The 27,993-nt window shown below is 40.2% G+C and overlaps 4 protein-coding genes across 4 annotated transcripts; 2 read left to right on the forward strand and 2 right to left on the reverse strand.

The window, feature by feature from the left end:
• Positions 1–23: 23 nt before the first annotated feature.
• LOC310998251 (glutathione S-transferase omega-1-like) lies at positions 24–4,455 on the forward strand. Its single transcript, XM_083988209.1, has 6 exons — positions 24–202; positions 1,080–1,188; positions 1,822–2,044; positions 2,212–2,313; positions 3,638–3,744; positions 3,958–4,455. Exons 1-6 carry the CDS (start codon positions 175–177, stop codon positions 4,106–4,108), a joined length of 720 nt encoding a protein of 239 aa, XP_083844335.1. The 5' UTR covers positions 24–174; the 3' UTR covers positions 4,109–4,455.
• A 683-nt stretch (positions 4,456–5,138) lies between these two features.
• Positions 5,139–8,876, reverse strand: itprip (inositol 1,4,5-trisphosphate receptor interacting protein). The gene is made up of 2 exons (XM_083988207.1): positions 8,794–8,876; positions 5,139–6,813 (listed from the first exon to the last, which is right to left on the reverse strand). The coding sequence occupies exon 2, from the start codon at positions 6,751–6,753 to the stop codon at positions 5,140–5,142; it is 1,614 nt and encodes a 537-aa protein (XP_083844333.1). The 5' UTR covers positions 6,754–6,813; positions 8,794–8,876; the 3' UTR covers position 5,139.
• Positions 8,877–13,138: 4,262 nt separating this feature from the next.
• On the forward strand, positions 13,139–13,954 carry LOC310997739 (cholesterol 25-hydroxylase-like protein; the record flags this gene model as incomplete). Its single annotated transcript, XM_083987530.1, has 1 exon — positions 13,139–13,954. The coding sequence occupies one exon, from the start codon at positions 13,139–13,141 to the stop codon at positions 13,952–13,954; it is 816 nt and encodes a 271-aa protein (XP_083843656.1).
• Positions 13,955–15,427: 1,473 nt separating this feature from the next.
• Positions 15,428–20,812, reverse strand: LOC310998322 (tumor necrosis factor receptor superfamily member 6-like). The gene is made up of 9 exons (XM_083988304.1): positions 20,680–20,812; positions 19,689–19,831; positions 18,863–18,997; positions 18,161–18,278; positions 17,913–17,983; positions 17,709–17,804; positions 17,477–17,511; positions 16,537–16,555; positions 15,428–16,198 (listed from the first exon to the last, which is right to left on the reverse strand). The coding sequence occupies exons 1-9, from the start codon at positions 20,748–20,750 to the stop codon at positions 15,927–15,929; spliced, it is 960 nt and encodes a 319-aa protein (XP_083844430.1). The 5' UTR covers positions 20,751–20,812; the 3' UTR covers positions 15,428–15,926.
• Between the last annotated feature and the right edge of the window lie 7,181 nt (positions 20,813–27,993).

The raw sequence follows: 27,993 nt of genomic DNA on the forward strand, positions 1-27,993 counted from the left end.
CCACACAGGAAGTAAATTGCAAATAAAATAATTCTGCCACAGGTTGCACGGCACTGCTGTTGGACAATTTGCTTGCTCTTCTGTCGTTTTAAGACTTTCTGCTTTCGTAGCCATACCAGGACTTTTTCTGTTTTTTCCACACTAACCTCATCCACCACCACCTGAAGTGCAAACATGTCTACTGAAAAGTGTTTCGCCAAAGGTAAGATACAGTAACTACTGTATTCTGCTAAACACAGCGAGGTTGAAGTAGCTTTTTGCTTGACAGTCACGGTAATTTAATTTGATCAAAGGAGGATCAAAGTTACATCTGCCTCATGCACCGCTTATTGTTGTATACGTGCGGGAGATCAGATCATAGTTATTGTCTTTATACCTTTTGTAAACTCGCATTCAAATATGTGACTTTTTTTTTTATTTGGTGAAAACGTTATAATCAGCTTTATTGATTCCTACCGGGACTTTAATGTAGTTACATAGGTACAGCTGTGTGCTTGTTACAGTAGATGTCTGTGTCTCAAGTTCACTTCATTTCCCACTGAATGCACAGTACATTAAAGCTACAGAAAGACGAAACGGACATGTTGCCAAATGTTTTTGTAGGGAACTGCACCGGTGTGTTTTCTTTTTTGCAATGTCATTGTGAGTGTGCATTATGACCGATGTGATTTTTTTTTTTTTTTTTGCAAAGTCATTGTCAGTTGGCATTATGTAATCTCTTCATCTCAGTTAACAATCAAAAAGACGCCCTTCCCACCACTGCTGTTTCTATTGGAAAACTGTCAATACCCAAAATGAAGCCAGCTTTCTAGTTTTCTGTTCCAGCCTTAATTCACTTCATTGCCTGTATACATGGGTCTACTTTACAACCACCAAGTTCAAGATTGTCTAGTTACTGAAATGTCATTAAATTTTGATAGTAACCTATTTTATATGTGTATACGGTACAGTACGTTTTAAAAAGAGCTATTTAGGTTTACATTGTTAATGTTTACTTCCAGGTCTTAATAGTTAAACACATAAATCAGTATGATCTCTCCCAGATTGTTATGAAAATTGCATTTTTTTTCTTATTTTAGGAAGTGCTGCACCTGGTCCGGTCCCCAAAGGCCACATCAGGGTTTACAGTATGAGATTCTGCCCCTTTGCCCAGAGAACCAGACTGGTGCTGAATGCCAAAGGAATCACGTAAAGAAACATTTCTTTATACTTTATTATTTCCACAGTTATAATTTCCATTACGTTCTCAACCATCGCTGTCATATTACTAACAACTTTACACCTCAAGGATGAGTTGATATACAAAGCTACCCCCCCACCTCTTTTATTTCTTCTATTTACATTATATAAGTCATATCCTTCAATCTGAAGTTCATCCAACTCATCATTCTTTATCCATGTTTCAGACACAGCAATTACAGTAAAGTTTTCTTTGAACTGTTTTAAGTAGTCTTTTATTTTGGGTAAGTTACAATTTAAACTTCTGCTGTTAAAGTGGATGATAGATAGGTTTCCCTTCATCATTATCTTATCCATAAATTGGTTCTCAGTGTAATAATCACATCTGTTGTTGTCGAGGATTGATAAATTGTGGTATGTGTCCCTATCTATGTTGTATATCTTATCATCTAAATCATCTACTAAGCTAGCACAAGTGTCCATGTTTTAGTGTAAGTATCATTACTGTATCAAACACAGTTAGAACTCTGGCAATGATACTCCCTGGTGACGTTTAAAAGCATAGCATGACTAATCCTTCACATTCCTGTGCTTTGTGCCTGCAACTGACATATGGAGAACCTGTTTTTGTCCCTCCCTTAGACACGACACCATCAACATCAACCTGAAAGATAAACCTGACTGGTACCTTGAGAAGAATCCCCTTGGTCTTGTCCCAACTCTGGAAACACCTGCTGGTGAGGTGATATACGAGTCTTCCATCACCTGCGAATACTTGGACGAAGTTTACACTGAGAAGAAGCTGTTTCCTTCCTCTCCTTATGCTAAAGCTCAGCAGAAGATGATGCTGGAGCATTTCTCCAAGGTATATTTTATCAAATCAAATTTTGTGTTACTGACACACACACACACACACACACACACACACACACACACACACACACACACACACACACACACACACACACACACACACACACACACACACACACACACACACACAAATCTTATTACTTCCACTGCTCTCTACAGGTTGTGCCATACTTTTACAAGATACCAGCAGGGAAGAATAATGGCGAAGATGTGTCAGGACTGGAGGCTGAACTGAAAGAGAAGTTTGTCAAATTAAATGAGGTAGGTTGTAAAGTCGAGTACTCTTGTGTCGGTACACTTTCAATAGAAACCAATGAGTGAGTACAATTGTAGTTGCCTTTTGAATTTTTATAAATGGTCAAAGATAATGACTTAAAGCAGAAGTAAGCGATCCGGTCGTTTTGGCTAATTTCCTGTCAGCTGATGGAGTTATCAGTCCCCGCCCTCGTCCCTACGTCACCACATTCACACGCAACCCTGGGCTGCACACATCCGGTCGTTTTGGCTAATGCTGCGTTCCAGGCAGGCTTTTGAAACCGTAAATTACAGCTTCAAGTCATGACTTACGACTTTGTAGCGTTTCAGGCAACCCACTCGTGTTTTTCCGACCTGTTTTACCTGTGAAAGTCACTATAACGGCCACTCGTAACTTCCGACCCGTGAACTCGTACCAGATCGAACTGGTACGACTTCACAGGTCGGAAAAACACGAGTTGCCTTGAACGCACCATAACGTCTTGTCAGCCGATGGAGTTAGCAGCCCCCGTCCTCGTCCCTACGTCACCACATTCAGGCGCATCCCTTGGCTGCACACACAGCCCTGCATGCCGTTCTCTCTCCTCATTGGATAAAACTTGTAGGATACAAGAAAAGTTTTCTCCTCAGAGCAGAGCAGAGTGACTGAGAGACCCGTGTTTCGGTCCAAACACTCTATGTAAGTGATTGCTGTCGGAAGATATAACTATTTAAGACTTATATTAAAGCAGAAGTAAGTGATATATTTGTGTTAATATAAGTCTTAAATAGTTATATCTTCCGACAGCAATCACTTACATAGAGTGTTTGGTCTGAAACACGGGTCTGTCAGTCACTCTGCTCTGCTCTCAGCCGAGGAGAAAACATTTATCGTATCCTACAGTTTTTATCCAATGAGGAGAGAGAACGGCATGCAGGGCTGTGTGTGCAGCCAAGGGACGCCGTGAATGTGGCGACGTAGGGACGAGGACTGTTATGGTGCGTTCAAGGAAACTCGTATTTTTCCGACCGTGAAGTGGTACCAGTTCGATCTGGTACGAGTTCACCGGTCGGAAGTTACGAGTGGCCGTTATAGTGACTTTCACAGGTAAAACAGGTCGGAAAAACACGAGTGGGTTGCCTGGAACGCTACAAAGTCGTAAGTTGTGACTTGAAGCTGTAATTTACGATTTCAAAAGCCTGCCTCGAACGCAGCATTAGCGAAAACGACCGGACCACTTACTTCTGCTTTAACACAAAAATATCGCTTACTTCTGCTTTAAGTGAGATTATCCATGTGTCTGTACCTTAGCAGAATCTTTTCTGACACTGGTTAATGTTTATTTTTCAGGACTTGGTGAACAAGAAGAAAAAGTTCTTCGGTGGCAATTCCATCAGCATGATTGACTACATGATATGGCCATTTTTTGAGAGGCTGGAGGTCTATGACCTGAAACAGTAAGTAATAATCTCTCGAGACATTGGAAAAATAAATATTTTATTTATGGAAGCATTTGAAAACACGGTAACCTTAGAGTGGAGCAAGAGGTACAAATACAGTACAAAAGCAAGAGATGGAAGTCAAGTCATCCTTCTCATCTCTCCTTCATGACATCTGATATGTAATTTTTTTGCCTTGGGTGAATGTTTTCATTCCCTTTGTCTCTTCAGCTGCCTTGACAACACACCTGATCTGAAGATGTGGACAGAGAGCATGTCAGAAGACCCGGCTGTCAAAGCCACCAGGCACAGTGTGGACACCTACAAGGGCTTTTACAAGACCTATGTTGAGGGAAAACCAAACTACGACTATGGCCTGTAGAAAATGCTGAGCAGAACCTTAAACCGTCCATGTTTGTGTTTTTTTCTTTTCTTTTTTACAGGGACAGCGCACAATTAAAGTAATTGTACCAGAGTTAGCTGACAGCTAATTTACATCATGGTTATGGCTATTGTTGATTCATGTGTTTTCCAAACATTGTAATAATGGTGAGTTCATATTTCAGGGAACAATTTGAAGAAAAACTTTTTTTGTTATGAATAGCAAACATCTAATCATTATAATGGGAATATGGTACATTGAGGTAATTGTATAACTCAAAATGTTTTCAATGATCAATTTCAAAGTGTGGCACTTTTTCCAATAAACTGTGGGTATAATGACTCTGACCTAAATCTAAAATTTCCTGTCTGTCTTACAAAGGCAAACAAAAACATTTTCCTGCAAGGCTACACAGCTGAAGGGTTTTCCATGGAAACGTAACAGGCAAAGTGAAGTTAAAAATAAAAAAATGAATATTTTACCTTGGACAATAGTAAACTTAATAGCTGCCATTCGATTTGCAACAGTAGGAATGAAAAGAAAAACACTGCTATGTTTGTTAGAATAATCCTGGTAAGATTGATGTAATATGAGAGGTAAGTCTGTTAAAATAGAGATATGTATAAGATTATTATCCTGCATGTGATTACTTTTTTAATTACAGTACACTACTTTGCTACTTCATTTTAACACACAGGACCATCTGTTGACAAACAGAATATATGAGCATGATACAAAATTAGGGCATAATTATCCTTTAGGAGAATGGTCAAACACCTTATTAAGACACCCTTATATATACACTGTGTGCATATATCTTACAGTTGCCATTACAAGTGCAATAAAATGAAAGCAACTAGAGCAAAACGTCTGCATGTTCAGATGTCAGCCACGACTGGAACAACAGTTTTATTTGCATCTCCTATTAGTAATTTCAACTTCAGTAACTTTAGTAACACCCACTGGCTGATATTTGTAGATCTGCTAGTTCTGCATGTCAAAATAATTGTGAGACTACACATGACGAGTGCTCACAACTGTTCATCTCGGCTGCGGTGTAAACCTCCATTTGATAAGTGTGGCGTGTACTCTTGTAGAAGCACAGGTGCATTTCTCAGCATCTCCTGAAAATGCCGAACTGTTGCAGTGTAAAGTTGTGTCTGCAGCACCAGAGGCCTGAACAGATTGATGGGCTCCGCTTTGCGAATTATTTTAGGCACATGGACTTCTTCTGGCACTTTCCTGTTCCCGATCAGAACATGATGAAGTCTCTTCTCCTGCAGGCTCCTCTGCAGGAAGCCGAGCACATCCCGAAGCCTGTGCTCCATACTGTGAATGCCCCAGACGGAGGGCCGTTTACTCAGCAACAAGTGCAACAGAGCAGTCTTAAAGTGGTAGTTCGTGAGGGCGCTCTTTCCTGTGAGCCCTGTCTGCTTTCTGTGCAGGAAAGTAATGACCTGAAGGCAGTGTAAATGACAGGAATGTTGTGGTAGGCGTTTAGTGAAATGTTTCAGCAAATTCCTCTCATAGACGGCAAAAGAGAGGGGCCAGTGTGGGTCTGGAGAGCTGTCACAATCTGACGGGAAGTGCGAGACAAAATAAGCATCTGTATCGTCCAGCTGAACCACCGGTATGATGTTCAGTACGATGACTTTCCCTGAGCGGAATCGGATCTTCAGAGCACCGGCAGCATCCAAGTTGCGAAACGTGACCTCAAAGTCGTATTTGTGAGAGATGCGTCCCCACGCTTTGGTAACGGAGATCTGAAACCACTTCATGACTTGATCTTTGGCCAGGAAAGGTGTGTTCTTGGAGCACAGCAGTTCATCAAGGCTGTGGTCCACTTTGATGGCTTCATTCCTGCTATGCAACAGACAAAGCATGTCCTCTCCCATGTTAGCGGAGCCACACAGACAGCCGTCCTCACCCTCTCCAAACCTGGTCACCTTGATCTTGCCACAGCCCTGCATGTCTGGAGGGATGTCGCTGTTGGGGCTGCACCACAGGTGGAACTGGAAGAAGTTTGGATCTGGAGGCGAGAACGGCACCATAAGGTCGCACATGAGAGGCTTGCACACCTTCCAAGACTCGAACATGCTTCCGATCCCGATGAAGTCCCCAACTTCCACGTCTGCCTCCCGGTCACACATACTCCTGAGTGATTCCAGTAAATCATCAGCAAAGCCTTCAACAAACTCCCTCACCCTCCAGTTTTCGTGGGATGAAGTGTAGTTACACTTGTCGCAGAAGTTGCTCAGGATATTTTTATCTAGAACCATCGTCTTGGGGGTGACGGATCCACTGTCTGAAAATATGTCTTCATCCTCAGCTGGCCGGAGTTCTGTGTCGGCAAGATCCACTCTGAACATCTCGATGGTGAAGAATATGATGAAGGACAGAGCGCTCCAGAAGTACCAGCTGTAACCTCCCTCTGAGGCGGTTTCTTCAGGGTTCGAGTCCAGCTGTGAAAGTTCTCTCTCCAGCTTGGCCTTCTCCATTTCCAGCCTTTCCTCGTGCTCCCGCATCCGAGCGATGAGCTCTTCATCCTGTTCAGGTAGTGTGGTGTTCTCTTGAGGAAAGAGCAAGGGATGGTTAAGTATGGCAGCGGCCACCACCACACACACACGTGCAATGGCTCCCTGCATCTTCAGCTAGTTCCTTACATCGATGTTTGGGCAATTTGCAGTTCAGAAGCAGTTCAGATCCTGGAACAAAGATATAAAAGGTGGTTTAAGTGAAAGTAAAATGGATTTAAGATTAAAAAAAATGAGCATTGGTATACTGGTTAAAGCACAAAGAAATCACAACAAGTTAATTTTGTAGAGCACTCCACCCATCAGGAGGAGGAACAGATTGTGCCTCTAAATATAGAGGCAGTGTGCTGAGTGACGCACTCATCCAGTATCAGACTGTGCAACATGGGAGGAAGGAAGATTGCGCCCTTTAGCAGAGCATCGCCCTTCTCTGATAACCCTATTCTGTTACCAACATTGTCACCGTTAGCATTTACATCCTGTTTACATTTTCATCTGAAACAAGATGAATGGAGCTTTTAATTCTGGAAAATGTCTGAAAAAAGTCTGTGCACAATGAAAGTCTGATTCTAAGTGAAACAATGTGTAAAAAAAAAAACTGACATTGACATTTTCTTTCCTGGACGTCATCAGATAAGTGAGAAGTAAAGCAATATACTGTACACAAGAGGAAATTACACAAGTGTCTTGCTCAAGCCTTGGGCACCAATGAAAGCACACTTTTAAACCAACCTGTTGCTAACCGGCTGAATGACAAACTGATGTCATTATGAACTTCCAAATAAAGGTATTGATATGTCTAAGTGTGACATCCTGTGACAGCACACAAGAAAGAGGAAGTACACATGCATCATGGTCTCACTGTAACATCATGAGATTATTAAGTGTTCTCAGACAGGCTTGAGCTTTAAAATGTCGGCAGTAATTGCAGAGCAGTAACGCACCATGAGGGCAGGGAAACTTCCCATGACTTACTCACTGGGCACCTTTCCAACGCTTGGCTCAGTCCATCCAAACAAACATTGAGCCAAGAAGCCTGTGTTATAGTTTATTTTGTGGTTATTTTAGATCAGATTTTTAGATCTGATTGTTTCAGATGATCGTGGCTACATTCAACTTCATCCCCCCCCCCCCCCAAAAAAAATTAGATTTTAGTTGCAGATAAGATCTCTTTACAGCAAGACTGTTAACTTCCTGTTACAAAGAAATAATGTATGGCAATAAAAGTCATAAAACATGCACTGTGAATGCTCAAAAACGCATTCACAGAATTTACTGTTAAGGCCTAATTAATGGTCGGTGCAACATGATGTGATGCTTTGTTAGTCATATAAGACAATAAACTGAATATCACTGGGTTCAGGAATACTGAATAAAACAAGCAATCTGAAAACATCTTCTTTAAACATACATTTTTTTCTTTGTTTAATCACCGAAACGACTATATGACGACAAAATAAGTGATAGATTACTTGTTAAATGGAAATAACCATAAGTTGCAGCATATATTTTAAAGTCGAATTGCTTATATCCTGTGAAACAGCTGTGACGTACAGCTGAGCTGTCAGATGTCAAGCATTTCCTCTAAAACTATATGTTGGTTGAAGTGGAAGAGGAAGAACTCATATAGCCTAGTATTTAAAATGAATTGAGGTAGCTACAAGATGACATTTAAAGTAAAAGGCTTTTCCATCCATGTTGACTGACTGCACCCATGTAGCTCATAATGTTTGGAAAAACGGAGCAAATGACGAGACAGTGAATGTGACAGGGCCGAGGAGTTGTAAAGTGATGCAGTGAGTTTGGACACAGTGCCAGCGGTGACTGCTCAGCCTCCTCCTCCCAGTTTACTTAGCAACAAAATAGCGACCCAGGCTACTCATCACGGAAACACTATACCAGACGCATGAGTCACTTCACGGACTGCTGTCTAACAAACGGTGCCTTACATGAATCTGTAGTTAAGACTCAAAGCACACACACACACACACACACACAAATGAACAACTTTAAAGTGTTCCTGGAAATGTAAGCAGCGGCAGTTGCATGAGTGGCAACATAATTGCATGTTTAGCAGCATGGAGTCGTTTTTCATCGATCTACAAGTTAATTGAGACATGTAGGCTATTAATACAGAGTTGATAAACCTACCTTTGTATCATTATCTGGGTTGAACTCATGATGATGTAGGCCTACTTCGTGTGGCGGGCTCTCCGGTGGAAGCAGTCACATCATTAAACTCGTGTGAACAGCGAGGGAACAGCCTTAATCCTTTTTTTTTTTACTTACACATTTCCTGAGTGCTAGCTCCACCCATAACGACAGGGCCCGCCCATGCAGCTTCCTGCGCGCGACCAAAATAGGGATTTACTTTTAGGCTGCACGTGGGGCAGAGCTGCACTTTCATGATGAATGCACATCATCACATAGCCTATAATGTGAACGATTGAAATGTTTTTCAAATATATTTTTTTTCAATGTAAAGGCCAAAGAAAAGGGGCTTCTGATCTCATAAGAAATCTTTTTTCATTCATTCATTCATTTTCAGAAATTCATCCTAGACTGATGTTAGCCTACATATTTAGGCCTAACTCTTTCACACTTAAACCCATTATTGTATCACAGCTAGTTTGCAGGTTTAAATACAGAAATCTAAACTTGCAGCATCCAACATGCACTTGTGTCTTGCCAGAACAGGGGGCCCAACAACATGTTTGACCTGAGGCCTCCAAAAAAGGCTATAACAAAAAAGTGCTACAGACTGTGTGCACTTGACCTTCCAGTTTGAGCTATATTTTATTAAGTGAAGACATTTTGACATTTTCCTTACAACATGAAATGGCTCTGAAAGACTTGGTTTCAGGGTAAATTAAGAGTAATCATGAAGTTGTAAGTTCAAGTTTGTGTTATTGTGCGTGTCTTTCATCGAGTGTACTGCAAACACCATTAAGACCTTTAATGAGAAAAATATACTTGATGTAGACATTATTTTTCTCAAGATTTGTGTATAATTCAAGCTGAAATGGTGGCATTTCAAATAATGCATGGATAAATTCATTTACCACTGATTTATTTATTTATTTACATATTTTCATCTTTCTTTTTTTTTTTTTTTACTTAATTAAGTCAATAAATCTTGGTTGATTAAGACTGGGAGATAAATACAAAAACAAAAAGTTGGCTTGTTGAGAGAGACAAAAACTCAATGATGGATGCATGAGAGTGTGTATGGATGATGATAATTTACAGCTTGAAGTCAACTTTATATGCTACAGACAGTGTAAACAGAGAGTATGGATTTCCCTGCAAGACATGGGTCTTTATGTGGGCCAGGTGTGACATGCTCAGCCTTCTTTGGAAATTATTTTTTGCAACCAGTTTTTTTTGTGTGAGAAGATACATGTTGCATTCCTCAAGGTGGCGCTTTATGCTCAAGTAAAGACAGGACAAAGCACACAGGCACAGACTGGGCAAAATTTATTAGGCCTACTTTTGGTGTTTGGGTTATAAAGGCCATCAACAATCACTAGTTTGACCATAGCAGGCATAAATTGACCTACAGACATGTGGTCACTTACAGCACTGTTTAAAAAAAAAATATTTGTGGAATAACAAATTGAACAGTGTTTCACATTTCTCATTTAAATAGCCTATGTTAATGTGTTTGGCAGTGTTGTAAATTCCTTGTGTAATATCCTTGAAAGGGATATTAGGCCTACACAGTCGTGTTGAAATTTAAAGATTTGTTATTTGCTAATTTCCAATCAAAGTAGCCTGAAAATTTACCAAGCACTGATATGGGTAATTTCACAAACTTGAACAATTATTAGGTCCAGGTTGTTTTTATGAAAGTGCCAATTAGCGACTTGAGCTGCACCGCAACCTGTCAGTGTTGTGATGTATTGAAGCTCCGCCCATTCAGGCACTTCACTTGTTTGGCCAAAAGTCAAGTCAGCTCTGCCCTCCCCTCCCTCCTCTGATGCACTTCTGAAGGGTTAGTGCAATTAAACTAAACTTACAACTGTAAAATGATGTTGTGGCTTGTAATGTGTACAATTAAACAGTACTAAGCTGTTCTGCTCTGAACACATTTATCCAGGAGAAGCTAACTAACAGTATGCTAGTTTAGGTCGGCTAGCTCTGTAAGCTAGTTAGCTAGCCGAGCCTATAATTTGAAATGACTTGTGGCGGGAGTTCAAAGATGTGATAAGTAAAGTTTAACTGTTTGTTCTATACATCTTTAATTATAAAGACCATGTCACACTTTGACTATGGAGACAGTTGTTCAATTGTTTGTGTCAACAGGACTTCATTGTCTGGCTGGAAACCTCTTCAAATCTTTTGGCATAAACAGCAACTTGGACTGAAAAACAAGAGTAGCCTACTAACGTTTAACATGCTGGTAGCTCTCATGATTATGAATGATGTATGAACTTGTGTATTTCGTAATGTTTTTAAAACCGTAAAACTGCATGGACATCTCATACAAATTCAGGTTATTGTTACGTTAAGTAGGTGGTTCAAAAGTTCACTGTTAACCTCAGGTGGATGCTAGGTGAAAGGGAAAACAGCAATGGAGCATTGATGTAATCCAACAATATTTTATTACAACTGTGAATAGATTGTGTTTCTTGGGATATACTTTCAAAAGCTATGCAGCAGTCATTATTATTGCTATTATTATTGCTATTATTGAATTCTGAGATTCTCGTGAGCTGAGTGTGACCAACACTATTTTTTCATTTTAGGATCACTTCTATGATGCTGCAAGCTGGGCTATTTGAAATATCTTCATTGACTTCTTCAGGATGCCCAAATTTCTAAAGGACGGACACGGACATGTTGAAAAGGAGCTTGATGGGACACTTGCTGGAGGCCATATCTGTTCACCTCTACCAGAAGTTGAGCGAGACTTTTCAACACCATCAGAAGTTTGTTAAGGACGCAGACACAAGTGTTGATATCCTCTCCACCATCCCAGGATTGGATACAAGAGCACTGGTAAGTTTGGATTAAGTTGTTGAATTTTCTTGAAAGTTGAAAGTATTTCCTATAGTGTTAGTTTGATTAGTTCATTCTTAAGGTGGATCACAACTTCACCTTCTTATGCATAGTAAGACAAACAAAGCCAAAGCCAAACAGGTAACTTGATCACCAGAGTTGGAGATCAGAAAATTAGTTTCTTATGGCAACAAGGTGAATTGCCATACTTGCAGCCAGTTATCTACCACAGCCCTTCATAATGCAACAGGATGTGTTTTCAAGGATTTAATCGTCTTTCAGAATGAAATTTACTTCCCATTTCCCCCCTGTTGCTTGTTGACATTATTACAAGAAGAAAAAACTGGAATTTATTACTGCTGCTACTTCAAATAATAAATATATCCCCCCCCATCCTCTCTCATTCTAGATAAAACAATGACTTTTTTTTAGCAAGTTATTTAAAACTTGATACCAGCAAACGTTTTTGATTAATTTCATTCCACTTTCTATGAAGAAATTAGATTTTTTTTTTTCTCAACTAGTTTTTGTTGAACTAGATGGTACAGTATAGATTATAATGCTGGACTTGTTCACGGTGCAATGGAAGAAATGTGCCAGTGTTACATAAAATAAGTGATTTACTTTTGGTTGGCGATCAAATTCAACGTGCAAGTGATTCAACATTTTGATGGTCATCAATGTTTCAACTTGAAGGTGTATAGTAAAAGTCTCTGAAATGATATTTCTAAAGCTGTCAGTCTGATAGTCAAAGCTCGTACAATGTTCCAGCTGAAAGTATAAACATTAGGTTTTAATGCACAACATTTTTGATTAAACTGGATAGATGACTGTAGGAGTGACATAATAAAAATAAATGCTATATTTGTCAATTACCTCATTTGAACATTATTCACTGTACATAGATTGAATATACACCATCAGAATACAGAGTTATTATTATTAGTATTATATATCCCCTAGTGTTATATAATGTTTTATGAGATCTGAAAGAGAGATGTTGAGATCAGCTGTCCTCTAAGGGTTTTATATTTGGCAAAGATGGTTCACAATGATACAGTGAATTCACTTCATACGACACACTCCACTCCTTGCAGTGTGCAAGGAGTGGAGTGTGTCGTATGAAGTTAATTTATATCTTTGAGATAGATTACAGTGTGCAACATTTGTCAAAAATGGGCAGCAGACCATGTTACGTGAGAACATGCACAAGATGTATCTCTCTACTGTATAAGACAAAAAGCACAAAACAAAATGTGAATGTGAAAAAAATAAACAGATACACAATTACACACTAAAAAGTTTTCATTACTAGGGTTATAAACGTCACAGATTTGAAAGTGTTAATTTCGCTCTGGAGATCTTGGAGCTTTAGAAATCCGGAAAAAGGTGTTGAAACCAACTCTGTGGGAGTTGATTTTGCGCCAGACTTTTTTTCTATGAGGATTTCATCCTTTATAAAGTAGGAGCACATCCTCTTTTTGACAGTGCAGCAATGGCATCCTCGGAGAGCGCAGAGAGACTCTTTCTGCAGACACCCTGGGACTGGATAAGAGAGCAGCAGAGCCTCCTCACATCACCGTTTTTCCCGGTTTTGTTCTCTTTCACGGTTTATATGGGCTGCTGCTTTCCTTATGTTTGTCTGGACCTGCTCTGCTCTAGACTGGCACTGGTACGCCGCTTCAAGATTCAGCCTCAAAGCAAAGTGACCTGGGCAGCAGTGTGGAAGTGCTTGTGCAAGATTTTTCGCAACCATGTCTGTTTTATTTTCCCTCTTTCTGTGGTGCACTGGTACTGGAGGCCAGTGGTTAGTCCACCTGTGGCACCTGCAGGGCTGGTTGTTGTTAAGGATGTACTCGCTTGCCTCCTCCTGTTTGACACACAGTACTTTTTTTGGCACCGGCTGCATCACAAAGTGCACCCGCTCTACTATTTCTTCCATAAGGAGCACCACGCCTACACGGCCACCTTCTCCTTGACCACAGAGGACACAGGTGTGTGGGAGATGCTGACTCTCAGTTTCTTTGCCACGCTGAGCCCTGCGCTCTTACACTGCCATCCGCTCACAGAAATGCTTTTCTTCATCACTAATATCTATCTGTCAGTGGAGGCTCACTCAGGCTATGAATTTCCCTGGTCTGTGCACAAGCTGGTGCCCTTTGGCCTTTTTGGAGGCTCTCAGCATCACGATCTACATCACCTCAAATTCAAAGTGAACTATGCGCCGTACTTCACGCACTGGGACAGACTTTTTGGTACACTGCACACACAGAAGAAGTCCAGTAACACAGAGACTGTTATCTGGAAGTGATTATTGTTTCAGCGTCTTCAAGATGGATGAAAACAGACTTTGATTTAACTTTGTTTTAACTTTGTTTCAAACTAAATACAAGTATGTATAAGATGAATTCCCGATATTGTTGAAGTCATAATCCAAAAGAGTGCTATTCATGGTAAAGTATCAAAGTACGATATTGCTTGATGAAATGATCATGGTAGTAATCTCTGTTTGCTCTAATTGTACCTTTGCTACAGAATATTTATATAATGATATGGTGCAGTGACATTTATGTTTTTTGTAACTATCTTCCAGTTTACTGGATTTGTTAAAATAATACTAAATACACATTAAACAATAATCCTTTGAATATCAAATCCTTCAGTCCTGTATCTGTGGCCTTTATGAATACACAGACCAGATTTAATAGGTCTCAGACATTTGTTTTTAGTGGTGTCCTTACTTTCAAAGCAACTCTGAATGTTGTTAGTTGACCATTGCTGCACTTAGTTATGTAACAATTTGTCACCTCAGGCAAATATTTTTTCCATTAGAGGCGCTATGTTATACAGTAGCCTATATCTTAATCAAGTAATTCAAATTCAGATTTAAACATTACCGGTAGTTTAGATGTTTCAACCCCCCCCCCGATAAATAAATCTGGTTCTCTTTTCCTTTTTTCCTCTTACAAGCAAAATAGGCTATAAAATGAATATGAAAATGAATTTGAATCTGAATTGACCAAACAGTTTGAGTTGCTTCACAAATGGTGATGTGTTGATGACAATGTATTAACTGATGTCTTCTACAAATTGACTCAAATGTGACATTCCAGAAATAAAAAGAAATGGAAGTTGGCAGATGAGCAAGCGGAAACAAATGACAAGTCTCAAGCTTTTTTAGAAGCCATTTCCAGTCTCAATTTCTTGACCCAGCTACCTCTCATCTTTACATAATGTGGAACTGGAACTGGGCAACTATAAATAAAAGGGAAATTTCATGTGGCAACGGTGGTAATTACATCATGATTATACAACTGGGAAACGACCACCCACTCTGGTAAAATGAACAGAAAATTAATCAACCAATTTAATTCATTTTTAAACATTTTTTTCCACCTAAAATGCCAAACTGTCAGGATTTTCAGGATTTATTTACATACATAATCTGCCAGACACATCTAAATAAGTCTTATGAAGTGAAACTAGGATTTCTGTAACAGTGAAAGTTGATAGTCTTCCTCTCTTTCCTTGGTTGCTTCACTCCTGATGTAATGTTAGTCCAGTTATACTAGATCAGTATTTCACAAAAACAATGACTTATTTGTAGACCGAAATTTTACACACCTTAATCCCAGGCTAACTATGAATGAATGAATGAATATTTATTTTGATTATAAAAAATCAGGGGACAGTACATATCAATGGACACTTATAGCATCAGCTAATTTCCATCCTTTGTCCCTAGGCAGTTTACAGTTACAGTAAGAAGAGGCAGATGGACCAGTGTTCAGTTTTATTTTGTACACACACACAGAAATGATTTCTTAAATAACTTTCAAAATCACATCAGGTAAAGTATGACATCACAAGGCTTCTCACACCTATTCTCCTGATGAGATTGATGACAACGGAGGAAGGCTACGTGTGGTCAGCTATCACATCCCATAGTTAAGCTCTGATCACAATACAGTAGCACAGATGCCACTGGCTTCATAATCAGAATAAAGTTCTTGGCAGAGGTAACAAATGGAGATGCAGTCATAATGATACTCAGTGCCATGGCTTTGTAACACTGTTTCACATCATAGTAGAAAAAAAAAACGTAACTAACTAAATTGCACTTTACAAAATTTAAAGACATATAAGACTCACAATAAACATTTAAAATCAATTAAATCAGTATTTCAGCATTTTTACAGCTCAATCCTACCATGTAAACATCTTAACAGGTATGCCTTTACAAAAAAATATTTTGGTCAGCACTGCACATATTCAAATATTGCTCATTGTGGACCACTTAATATGCCTCTCACCTTCTCTTCTTTGTTCCTCTTGCCGGTGTCTTTTAGCTCTTTGAGCAATCTTTCTGAGCTGCTTGAGCCATTTTGCTCCACCCACATCATTAATAGTTTGAGTGTCTGCTGTCTACTATCACCTGGGTTGTCATGTTTACAAGCCTCAATATTAGCTTGTGTTATCCCACTACGCATTGCTATTTCCTGCATATCCGCCCAACCCAGCACTTCTGCAATATCAGGCACGCGAAGTTCGATATCTAAAACAAAAAGACAGAGAAAAAAAATAGATTAACACCAGAAAGCACAACACATGTCACAATTTCACTCGCCTTATAGGTGCATTTTGATATACTGGGTGGAGAAAAAAGGAATGAGTATGTTACTCAATACGTTTTAAGAAAGGCCATGTGCTTGTGATCTGATTAGTTCAGCCTTCATCTTGATTTTATATTAACATTTGTGCCAAATTTGAGGATATTTCCTCAAGGCTTTACGCAGACATCAGAATCAAACTACTGGCGTGGAGGCGTAAATATCAATTAGAGCTTTATTGTTGCCTAAATGAATAAAAAAAATGTTCTGGATTGTTTCTTACCATGGAGAAGTGGCAACTCCTGACAAGAAAAAAGGAGAACTATGTTAGTATTTTCAATAACACTGCTCAACCCTTGAGGGTCCTTTCATTTTGTGCCCCACCTGGGTCACTTAGACACAAAAAAAATTCTCTTTTAAATATTGCCATAGAAATATTATGTATATATTTTTTTCCAATTGTGTTTGTTATGAATGCCATTATTAACATCAGTCTTCACTATACATAACAAATATTCATGAATTTTCTGAAATTTTAACCCCTTAAATGTGTGTACCAACAACTGCACCTGTGTAAATTAAGCCAGACTTTCTCAGGCATGCAGGGCTGTGTGTGCAGCCAAGGGATGCGCGTGAATGTGGTGACGTAGGGACGAGGACTGTTATGGTGCGTTCAAGGCAACTCGTAACTCGTGTTTTTTCGACCTGTGAGGTCGTACCAGTTCGATCTGGTACGAGTTCACGGGTCGGAAGTTACGAGTGGCCGTTATAGTGACTTTCACAGGTAAAGCAGGTCGGAAAAACACGAGTGGGTTGCCTGGAACGCTACAAAGTCGTAAGTTGTGACTTGAAGCTGTAATTTACGGTTTCAAAAGCCTACCTCGAACGCAGCATTAGCCAAAACGACCGGATCTGCTTTAATATTCACCTCAAAATAAAGAACCTAGCCAATATCATGCCATTTGCATTACTATTAGCTTTACAAATACTGCAAGTTGCACCACAGCAATAGCGACACAGGAAGCACACTAAAAAACTAAGGGACAACTAACCTGTATATTCTTTAGTTAGGGGCAGCTTGCAAAAAATGGAGGAGGGACACAAAAGTGTTTATCATACATGTACATGTATGTATCTCAGTTTATATAAACTAGGAAAACCAGGACAGACTACACATCTTAAAGCTGCTCAGAGCTAGAAGTGAACTACAAGATCATACTCACTTGGTTATTAGTAGCTGGTTCGTCATTTCTTCCGTCTGATGAGACAAATGATGAAAAGAAAAAAGACATGCAAACTTTTTATAAAGAAGCTCACACAGACTCGAACATCGAGTTGGATTTGAATTGAACATTCATTGTTGTTGCTTGAGTTTGCTATTGTACTGAGAAACACATAATGTTCTAGTGCCCTCTAATGGTCACATCATACTGTATGTGTATCAGACATACTCACTTGATTTTCTCTTCTTTAGGTACCATACACCTATTACAACAGCAAATATCACTAAAAAAAGAATTATGGCAGCAGCTATCGCCCCAGAATTTGACCCTGAATCCGGAACAGAAAAAAAGAACATTATTTCAAACAAACTTTTTAATAAGAAAATGTAGAAATTATGATTTTAATCAAATGTGGTAATGCTAAACTGAAGCATACCATTGGTCTTGTCATTGCAGATTGTGTTATTTGTGGAAGTACAGAGTACTTTGATTCCCTCGGCACCACACCTTAAACCAAAAGAAAATCAAATATGAGTGAGGGTGACTCACGACAGAATGCTGAATATTTGCTTCTCTAACAGAAAAGCAGTGTCAGCAAAATACAGACAAGACATTGATTGAAAGAAGCCATAGGCTACATACATTTTAAAACTTACAGATGATATCTTAAGAAGTAGAACTTACTGTTGACATGGCTGACAGAGTCTGCAGATGTCTGTGTCACTGCTGCAATAGTGATCCTTTTTACATCGACATTTAGTGTCCTGGACACTGTTACACGGTTCAGCCACCTCTAGATTAGCTGAAAGAATAGTAGAAGCACAGAGCTCAAATTAGAGGGAGATCAAATTTTCTTTAAGACGATAAGTTTTTTTTAATTTTTATTATTTACTCTGACTGCTGAATTCTAATGAACTCAAACAGTGCTCTTTATGATTTTCTAATACCTGGTACTGATTGATATTAGGGCTAAAACTAATGATTATTTAATCGGATCCATATTTTCTTGACCAGTCCCTTAATTCTGCTATTTAGAACATGTCAGAAATTAATAAGAATTACATTTTCCCTGCTCTGCTTTTCTTGTGATGAAACTTCTTTATGTAAAGTTAACATGAGGCTGTGACAGCACTGAAAATTATGCATTCAAATTATAGTCATATAGGTTTATGAAATTGTGATGTTTTTTTGTCAAAATTTTACACTGAAAGAAGTAAAAATGCAATATGTCAGAATCACTACTTAAGAACCACAGGGATTATTTCATAATTTAAACCTAGTTATGTGGAGTTTACATATTTGTAAATATCCAAAATGCTTTGCTTGGCTTCTTCATACTTCTGTCACAGTAAGAAAAGATAGGGTGATGTCCAGTTGTGTTTATACCATTGAGATGATCACAGGACCTGCACGGTTCACATTCCATCAGATTATTAGGGAGAGGGCTGAACGTCCCACTACCACAGGCCTCGCACTTTCCGTCATTTAGATCGTTTTTGCAGTGACTCAGCACCTTGAAGCCTATATTATAGAAGACACATGAGCCAGAGACAAAAGAAGACATTTTCATCAGTTGGATGACAAAACAGTAGCCTATGCAAACCCACACAGACAGCCACATGCAAACATTTTATGAAGTTAGAATTTTGGCAACTTCTCTGATTTGGACTGATAAGCACATATTTAACAATACCTTCTTTAATGTTACTGTTTGCAGCAGCTTAACGTTTTGTGGGATTGGGCAACGACACAAAAGCTGGCATTAACATCCATAATATAATATATATTGGGGGCAAATATATAGACACCGATTACAGATAGGTATTGCACATTTCTGTCAGACACTTCAGACAAAGATATCTCAAAAGTCTTGTATTTATAGATCATGTTTGGTAGGCCCCTTATAGACCCTGAAGATAGATAGATAGATAGATAGATAGATAGATAGATAGATAGATAGATAGATAGATAGATAGATAGATAGACTTTATTTGCCATTGTTATAATAAAAAACAACGAAAAGCAGTTTAGCAACTATTCATGGGAACTAAAAAACATAATAAACTATGATTAAGGGATTTCAAAAGATAAAACAGTGCTCCATAAGTGCATTCGTCATTATAGAGTGCTAAGACATTCCTTATCCCTTATAGACAGAAGTTATACCTGTCAGGTGTGTTTACCGCTCGTGCTCTCATGTGACGTCACTTACCTGCAGGACAGCGACAACAGCCCCTTGATGAACTCTCGTCAGGCTTGTATTCACCATCCGGACACCTACTACTCTGCCTCGCGATACGAAGTCGTTTTCCTGTATGTCGACTCACATTCCTTTTAGTTTGGGAAGCATCCACCCTTATGAGAAAACAAACACAGAAAGTGAAACTCAGTGTGTGTCATGTTCGTGGGGCAGCCCCAGGGTGAAAAGCCCCGTGGATCCCCAGTTAAGTTAAGTTAACGGACATGGGGCAAATGACCAGACGCACATTTGCAACCAGTTATCCTCATCGCTAATAATCACAGATATATGACACGTTTTTATTGAACGGCCATCCAATTAATATCACGAGAATAAACCTATGAAATAAACTATGCTCCAGAGAGCAACAGCAGCACCGTCGGGCTCATCACTGCCCCCCAGCGGACGGAGGACCACCAGGACGCGCCGTGTCCATAACTGGATGGTAAGAAGCGCGCATGTTGCGAGTGATACAACGCATAGGCCGCAGGAGGCGACAGTAAACCCGTTTCACAACGATACAATCGAAACCACTGTTGTCGACGAGGTGTGGTTGAACCCAAGTAGAAAGTGTTCGCCGGTTCTATTTTTCTAAAGAAAGCTTTTCATAAGACTGGCTTTGACTTGTCGGCTTTCTTCAGCATACAACTCAAACAGCCGTGAAAGAGCCGCCGCACCCCAGGGCACTTCCGTAAACTTGCTGTTAAATTTACATGTGAACTCATTGCTAATATCTTCGTACGCCCCTCGTTCGTTTCCCCAAAGGTCACATTTTACGCACATGTCCTGATACTTAAGTTGACTTGTCCCGCTCTCTGGACCAGTCTGACGTGTCTTAAATGATACGAATTATCCAACAAACTCTTTGCTAACAAGTCAACGAGTTAAAAACAAACTAACGTGGAAGCAAATTTGACGCAACACGTCGCAGGCATCTCTAAAATGTGTGGTAAACTTTACTTACTGTGACATTACGACGATCACAGCCAAGGTGAGGAAAACCACACTGAACTTGTCTAACGCGAGTGCCATCATGTACAGTAGATACTGTGCTGCTGCACGACTGCGTCCAACTGCGACTTTTCTCCACCAAGGCGGGTACCTACTGCACTGGGTGTTTCATTCTTACTTTCGGTTTTGTTACCAACAAACACACACGCATGCACGCACACACGCATAACCTGTAATACAGACATAAAATACAGATACAAATAGAAAAGCTAGAATTTCCTTCGAGATCTATTATTCAATTCAGTCTAAAAATAAACAGTTCAAAAGTTAATACTTTTCAGGTGATGTACTATTTTCCTTTCTGTAACTCTGATTACGCCAAAAATTCAACCTCAACAGTATGTAACACACAACACAACACAACACAACACAACACAACACAACACAACACAACACATGTAAAGTATTAATTGAGGAATGTAAGATAACTCACAGTTGTTAAAACACACACCCTACCTCATTATAATGCGTAATCTGCAGATTTTATTATTTTGATGAATCATAAAGGTCACAAAATACCCTGAGAATAGACAATCACATATTCTCTTTTCGGGTGGTAAATTAAATGCAAGTGGGAGGATTTTTTCTCATAACATTTAAAAAAAAATACATGTTTATATCTAGAAACTGCCACTAGGAGGTGTTATTGCTCTTTGGTGTGATAGCTGCAGGGAATATGGAGGGTTGTGCTGCTGCTGCTGCTGGGGATCCATCAGTATAATAAGATATTAATTTTCCTTGTGTAGTCTTCCACATGTGGTCAAACCTTTGTTTTAAAGCAATCATCACAATCAGCAATGTGTTACTTATAACAACCTGCATAACATGGCAGTAACATAACAGTATACCTTGATTGTCAGACTGCTACAAGACAAAAGTGATAACAAATAAATTACGAAACAGTGCCAACTATTCTTAGACATACCTGGATTAATTATGCTTGTGACGCCTTCCTATTGAATAATGACCTTGACTTAGTTGTGTTATCATTACCCGTGCCTTTTTTGGTTATATAAAGCTGTACAGTATGTTGTGCAAGTGAAGTTTAAAATGGGTAGTTTGCAGTTGCTGACTCATATCTGTCTTTTTCTGTGCCTGAACAGGAAACTGGCCAAATGTATACAGAAGGAGGATGATAGAGGTAAGCAAGAAAAGAAAGAAAAAAAAAACCTAAACAAAAAACAATACACCACTATATAGGTGCCTTCCTGATGCAATCTGCAGTGAAGAAAGTTCTGTGTACTTACATAATGTCACTTGAATATAATTTCAAATTGTGTCTTTGATTTCCAAAGTTATTGTGCAGAGAATTACTGAAGCTCTTAATGTGCTAAAACAAGTCATCCCTGTAGCAGGAAATCCTTTCTCTCTGTGCCACTAACTTAAGAAATTAAGGCCTCACCCCCACCCCACAAAAACATCATATTTGTTTGATCTCTGCCAAGTGTAGTTAACAGCAAATTTATCTTTGAACAAAAGTGAGGGAAAAAAGTGCTTGGCTGGGGAATAAAAACTTAACTTGAAGGAGAACTCCTATGGGATTTGGTTGTTTTTGCAAGTGTATTAAATTTCAGTCCTTTGTAGTCCCAGTGAGTCCCAGTGTCGGATTTGTACCAGTCTGCTGCCTGTTCATGTGGCCCACTTATAGAGCAAAGTGATCACACACACATACACCAGAATGAAGGCTAATGAATTTGGTGATTCCTTGACAGGTCCTCTGGCACCACCGCAAAGTTAACGAATGAAATCTTTCCACAACTTCTGGATTGATTTCAATGAAATAACCAGTGTGTGTGTGTGTGTGTGTGACTAAACAGGATCTACTGGCAGAAAAAGAATAGCCTATAATATTCATAATCATGTTTTCCTGAGTGTACAAACCTAAACCTTAAAACCACTGTGATTTCTTTGGCCCCCTCATAACTACTGTACTACCAGAACAGACATTTACCAAATACTGGATCTAGAGCAGGCCCTTGATATTTTTAAGCTACCTCAAGGCCACCATAGTCTCCTCCATGTTTGAAGAGGGATGCAATCTGCACAGCTGGGTGCTACTAAATCCTACACTCTGGTCTTTTTTCTTTTTAAGTTTTTTTTTTTTTGGTTTTATTTGATAGGGCAGCTGTAGAGAGACAGGAAATGGGGAGACAGAGAGAGGGGGAATGACATGCAGCAAAGGGCAGCCGCCGGTGGAAATCGAACCAGGGCTGCTGCGGCGAGGACTATTAGCCTCCGCGTATGGGGCGCCTGCTCTACCCAGTGAGCACTGGTCTTTTAAATTTGATGCAGAAATTCTGTGTCCCACCCCAGAATGAATTGTCATCACTTTGGTGATTGCTTTTCATATTTTGCCCTTGACAGGGTCGAGATTCTACTTTTTTTTATGTATATGAGCAAACACCATATATGCAAAACTATAATGACATTTCAGACTCAGGTTTATGTTGTGTTTTATTCTTATTGCCCTGCTAAGAGGCTAAACTAAGATGATAAAAAGGGTCAACATTACACTTGTTTAACATCAGCAGCACCTTAGCCGTGAGCAGGTTGACAGCAGCGTTTACCTCAGGGCATCACTGTTCCTAGTCATAGCGGCACAGAGATGTGGCTACAGACTTTTAATCTGTATTAATCTGAAAAAAAAACTGCACCAAGTGCCAGATCAGAGATAAAACAATTTTCTTTTATTATTTTGCTGGTAAACCACATGAAAAACTCTTTACCAAATCGGTTAGTAAATTTTGAAAGAGAACACATTCTCCTATAAGGACATCATACAGGTCAAATGTAGGTCAAATAAGTGATGATTGTCTCCCTCTGCTGCTCGCTTTAAGGGTGAATAAGTGGATGGGTTGAACGCGGTTGTCTTGCCACAACCACATGTATTTTGGTGCCTCATTCTCTAAAGCTTAATGTAATAATAGCATATAAAACTGCTACCAATAGGCCACAATGAGAAACACCCTTCTTAATTCTGCTGTATGGAAAAAAAAACCAAATAGCTGAAAACCCCACCACCAGAAGAAGTGCAGCATGTAGATTTCAGCTCCGTGGAAAGACATTATCATCCATGGCCAATGTGTTCCGCCTCCCCATCACCCCCAGGTCATATGCAGAATAAAGCAGAGTAATAGCTCCGCTGAGATGGAGGGAAAGAAAAATAAAGTAAAATAAGACAATGTTTTTTTGTTGTTAGGAAGAAGCTGCTGGAAGGGACCATGTTGCAGAGCCTCCCCGGGGACACAGAAGAAGAGGGAGGAGAGGAGATGAGTCGGGGGGAAGCGGCAGGTAAGAGCTCTTCCCTTTGGGTAAAAAGAAGCCGCAGAAAGAAAGAGAGAGAGAGGAGACTTCAGTGGTTGTCTGTATGCTGAAGTTCATTAATGCTCTGCGTTTCATAGATTAGTTAACTATAGTCACGATGCACTGTCTTTTTTTAGGAAATTGGGTCACAACAGCGTTAACTCAAAACTCAAAATAACAAGCAGAGCAACAAATAATTCCAGAAATGTTACCCCCCCCCCCACCCCCACCCCACCGAAGTACACTATGCATTCGTTAATTTAAAATTTCATGCATGTTGTGGAAGACTGCTCCCTATTTCACATTTATACTTCCTTGAGGTTGAGCTTCGTCTTTAACTTGAACTGTAGCACATCTCCTACAGAGCCAAAGCTTTTAGGCCTACAGGTAGTAATCATAATCCATGAATGCACGGAGAGTGAACATGAAAACTATATTTCCAAAGGGATTGGCTTTGCGCTTTCAATTCAGAGTAGCTATACTGCTTCGACTTTGACATTTAAATATAACAACCGCGACAGTTTTCACTTCTTCTGTCTTGAAGTGAATATTCGAAACATTCACCTTTGTAAAAGAAGCAGGAAGATGAGACTCAGACAGCAGGGTCGTGGTTGACAGTCATGCAGCCGGCAACATTTTTTCTTTTTTACATTTTGCACATTTTTATTACATTGATAAATGGTGAGAGGCATAAATAAACACTACTAACTGCTCATCTGCCTTGTAAAGTGTGTCCAGTATAGTAGAAAGTGGAACTGGGGGTGGTGGTGTGGTGTGGTGTGGTGTGGGGGGGTGGGGTGTGGTGGGGCAAACCTGATGCTTCTTCACACACAGAACAGGAAGAGAGTCATGCTGCTCTTCAACTACAGGAAATAACCTCTGTGCCGATGACGCAGGTCTCAGGGGAAAGCTCAGCAAGTTCTGTAGATCTGAAGCAGACTGTACACTGTGTGACTGCATGAACAGCCGGGCTGTGCAAGGCTGTGCAACATGTTGCAGGGCACACACACACACACACACACACACACACACACACACACACACACACACACACACACACACACACACACACACACACACACACACACACACACACACACACACGCACGTACACTTTGTGACAGTTCTTTGAGGGCTGTTTTGTGCCATACATTAAAGGAAAAGGATCATGTTCATCACTAAATCAAGTCAAAAACAACTGCAGTACTTCCCTGTCTTTCTTTCTCTCCCTCTGCAGCAGCTTACACACATGCAGATGAAAAGACGTTAAATCTGTAAAGCTGCCACTAGACGATATGTCTGTGCAGAGAGATTTCCCCCCCGCAACACGTCCAGCAGCCTGCCTAATTAGAGACGAGTGTATCTGTGGGCAAAGGAGTCCGCGCCTGCACATGGAAGGGGGGATTTGGCCGTGAGCGTTCATTCACTGGGCTGTCTGTCTGGTGGGCAAGACAATGGAGAGAAGTGCAGATTGGATGTCTTGTTCCAAACTGTGCCCAGCGCTTTTCTCCAGCGCGGAGGACAGACAAGAATAATGCCGGTTGAATATCCCATGGAGATGGATTTATTGGGACTATTGGTATTGGAAAAAATCCGGTTAGGGACTTAAAAGAGCAGCAGCAGGGAAAGGCAGAGCTGAGCCTATAGGCCAGGCCAAACTGATTCCAGTCCTGCCCGTCCTGTCCTTTACCTGTCCTCTCCGTCCTTACAGTGGGTCCACTCCACTCATTTGTCCTTTGATTAAACCATTATATCAAAGGACGTTCTCCCACTCTGTCCTCAAGGACAACCCCTCCCTCTTTCCTGAGTCATGGGTCCACTCTCTTTTAGACTCTATGTGAGTGTATTTTATGTCTCTGGTCCTGGTAGTCTCTAAACCTTGCATAAACTGTAGCTGTGATCCACACATAATTTGACTTTCAGCGAGCATGTAACTCTGCCAAGGCTGCACAGTCCCTCCACTTTGTTCTTTTATTAACAGAGAGAGTGTTTACACATTTTGCATCTGGATTAGAATTGAAAGAAAATGTCAGACAGTAACAAGATAGAGACTTTTTTTTTTTTTTTTTTTAACTTAACACAGTAGTTCAAAACTAGTGAAAATCACCACATCACAAAGCCATACATGTCTGCAAAAAAGTGCTTCATGTAAATCCACCTCTCTGAGAACCGTGCAACATTTCACATGAAACTTTTCTTCATTCACCCACACAGAAAACGCACATGAACACACACAACTCACACTGCATGAACACACAAAGCTATATCACCTCCCACCCACCAGCCTGGAATATATCAACCTTTTCATCTCATGTCACCTTTTCTTCTAACTTTATGCATCACGCTCAAATGCCTACATACACACACCACGCTGCACAAATGTCCATTATGAGCTGGTGCGAGCGCACGCTGCGGATTCCTACATGGAAACCTACAGACACACAAGCGGCTGCAGATATCTCAGAGGGACTTCAGAGAATTCAGGGAGTGGAGAGTTATTTGGTTAAAGAGGACCAAACTGCAGGAAATGAGAATCATTGACCCTCCCTTGTGAGCAAATTTACAATCTGTGCCTGAAATCAGTTGAGAAAGAAAACAGAGAAAGTTAGCTGGAGAAGGAAATGTTTGAGCGGCTATAAATAGAAGGCCCACGTTTGAAATGATTCTGAAAAGGCATGCAGTCATTTATTATTCAGCTCATATTGCTCCATGTTTATCACATAGAATGAGTAAAAAAGAAACGTGTTACCTGTCACATCTGTTTGGAGTTTAGATGTATTTTTCCTACCATTTCCTATTTAAAAGCTATTAGATAGGTTACACTGTGTGTTTGTGAAAGCACAGAGACATGCAAAGTCTTTAAGGCAAATAAGCTCAGGTTCGCAAGTGCCTGTGTTTTTTTTTTTTTTTTTTGTGCAGCATGAATTTGAGAAAGAAAACAAATTTACACAACATGCAGCAGCACCAGTGAGGAGATAAATGAAGGAGGCTGTAAACTAGTAGGTTAAATACAGTATTTGCCAAAAAAAAAAGTTGCTGTATACCTGTAAAGCATAAATCTGTTCAGCTTGCAATACCAAGCAATCTAATTGTCTTTGATCAGCACCTATAAGCCATCTGCTTCGTGCACAGTTCGACTATCCTCAGACAAAGGGGATTTGAAAAACCCCTCTCGAATACTCTGTGTACCGTTATTTAAGATCTTTAGCACAACCAACAGTGACGACGGGAGGCTGCGTTTGAATACATGGCATTAACGAAAACAAACAGTATATTGTGAGCACGAAGAGAAGGAGGCTTTTGCATTGAAGAGGTGCACGGGGCCTCATTCATAATTCAGAGGCGTCGCAGGGATATGAGAGAGGAGGACGCATCTGTCTGCATTACGCCAGCGTTGCCTCTGCGTTGCATCACCCTCCCGGGTGGTTCGTTTTCGAGAGTTTAATACGCTCCCTATCAGTTGCGCTCTGGCTGTGGTCTAATTTCAGCCTCAGATAAGAGCCTTTATTTGTCACCCAGCTCCTTTTGCCCTATCACACCGCCTAGAAGTGCTTTCTCAGTCTGAAATCTTTGAAGGAGTGCTGACGAGATGAGCTGCTGTTTGTCTATATGTTACTTGTGACCGTTCAGTGTGCAGCATCACAAGTAAGGATGTTATGAACCCTCAATGCTAACTCGGAACCCATCCCCCACGCACACTCACACACGCACACACACGTATAGCTGTCTCCTCACACAAAGAGAGGCGCATGTGCCTTATTACACGCACACACACACACACAGCTGGCTGCTGGTCTGTCTGACCTAGTTTATTTCTGTAGGCTGCTCTAATGGAGGGAGCGAGCGCGGTGTATTATCTGACTGCATCTGATTTGCATTTCTGCCCTGTCACTGGCAGATGGCACCAGAGGTCGAGAGCGGAGCTTTTTTGGAGGCCCCTCGCTCTTACACACACTGCACATAC

This window comes from Trachurus trachurus (genome assembly GCF_905171665.1).
Source record: "Trachurus trachurus genome assembly, chromosome: 15".
NCBI lineage: Eukaryota > Metazoa > Chordata > Actinopteri > Carangiformes > Carangidae > Trachurus > Trachurus trachurus.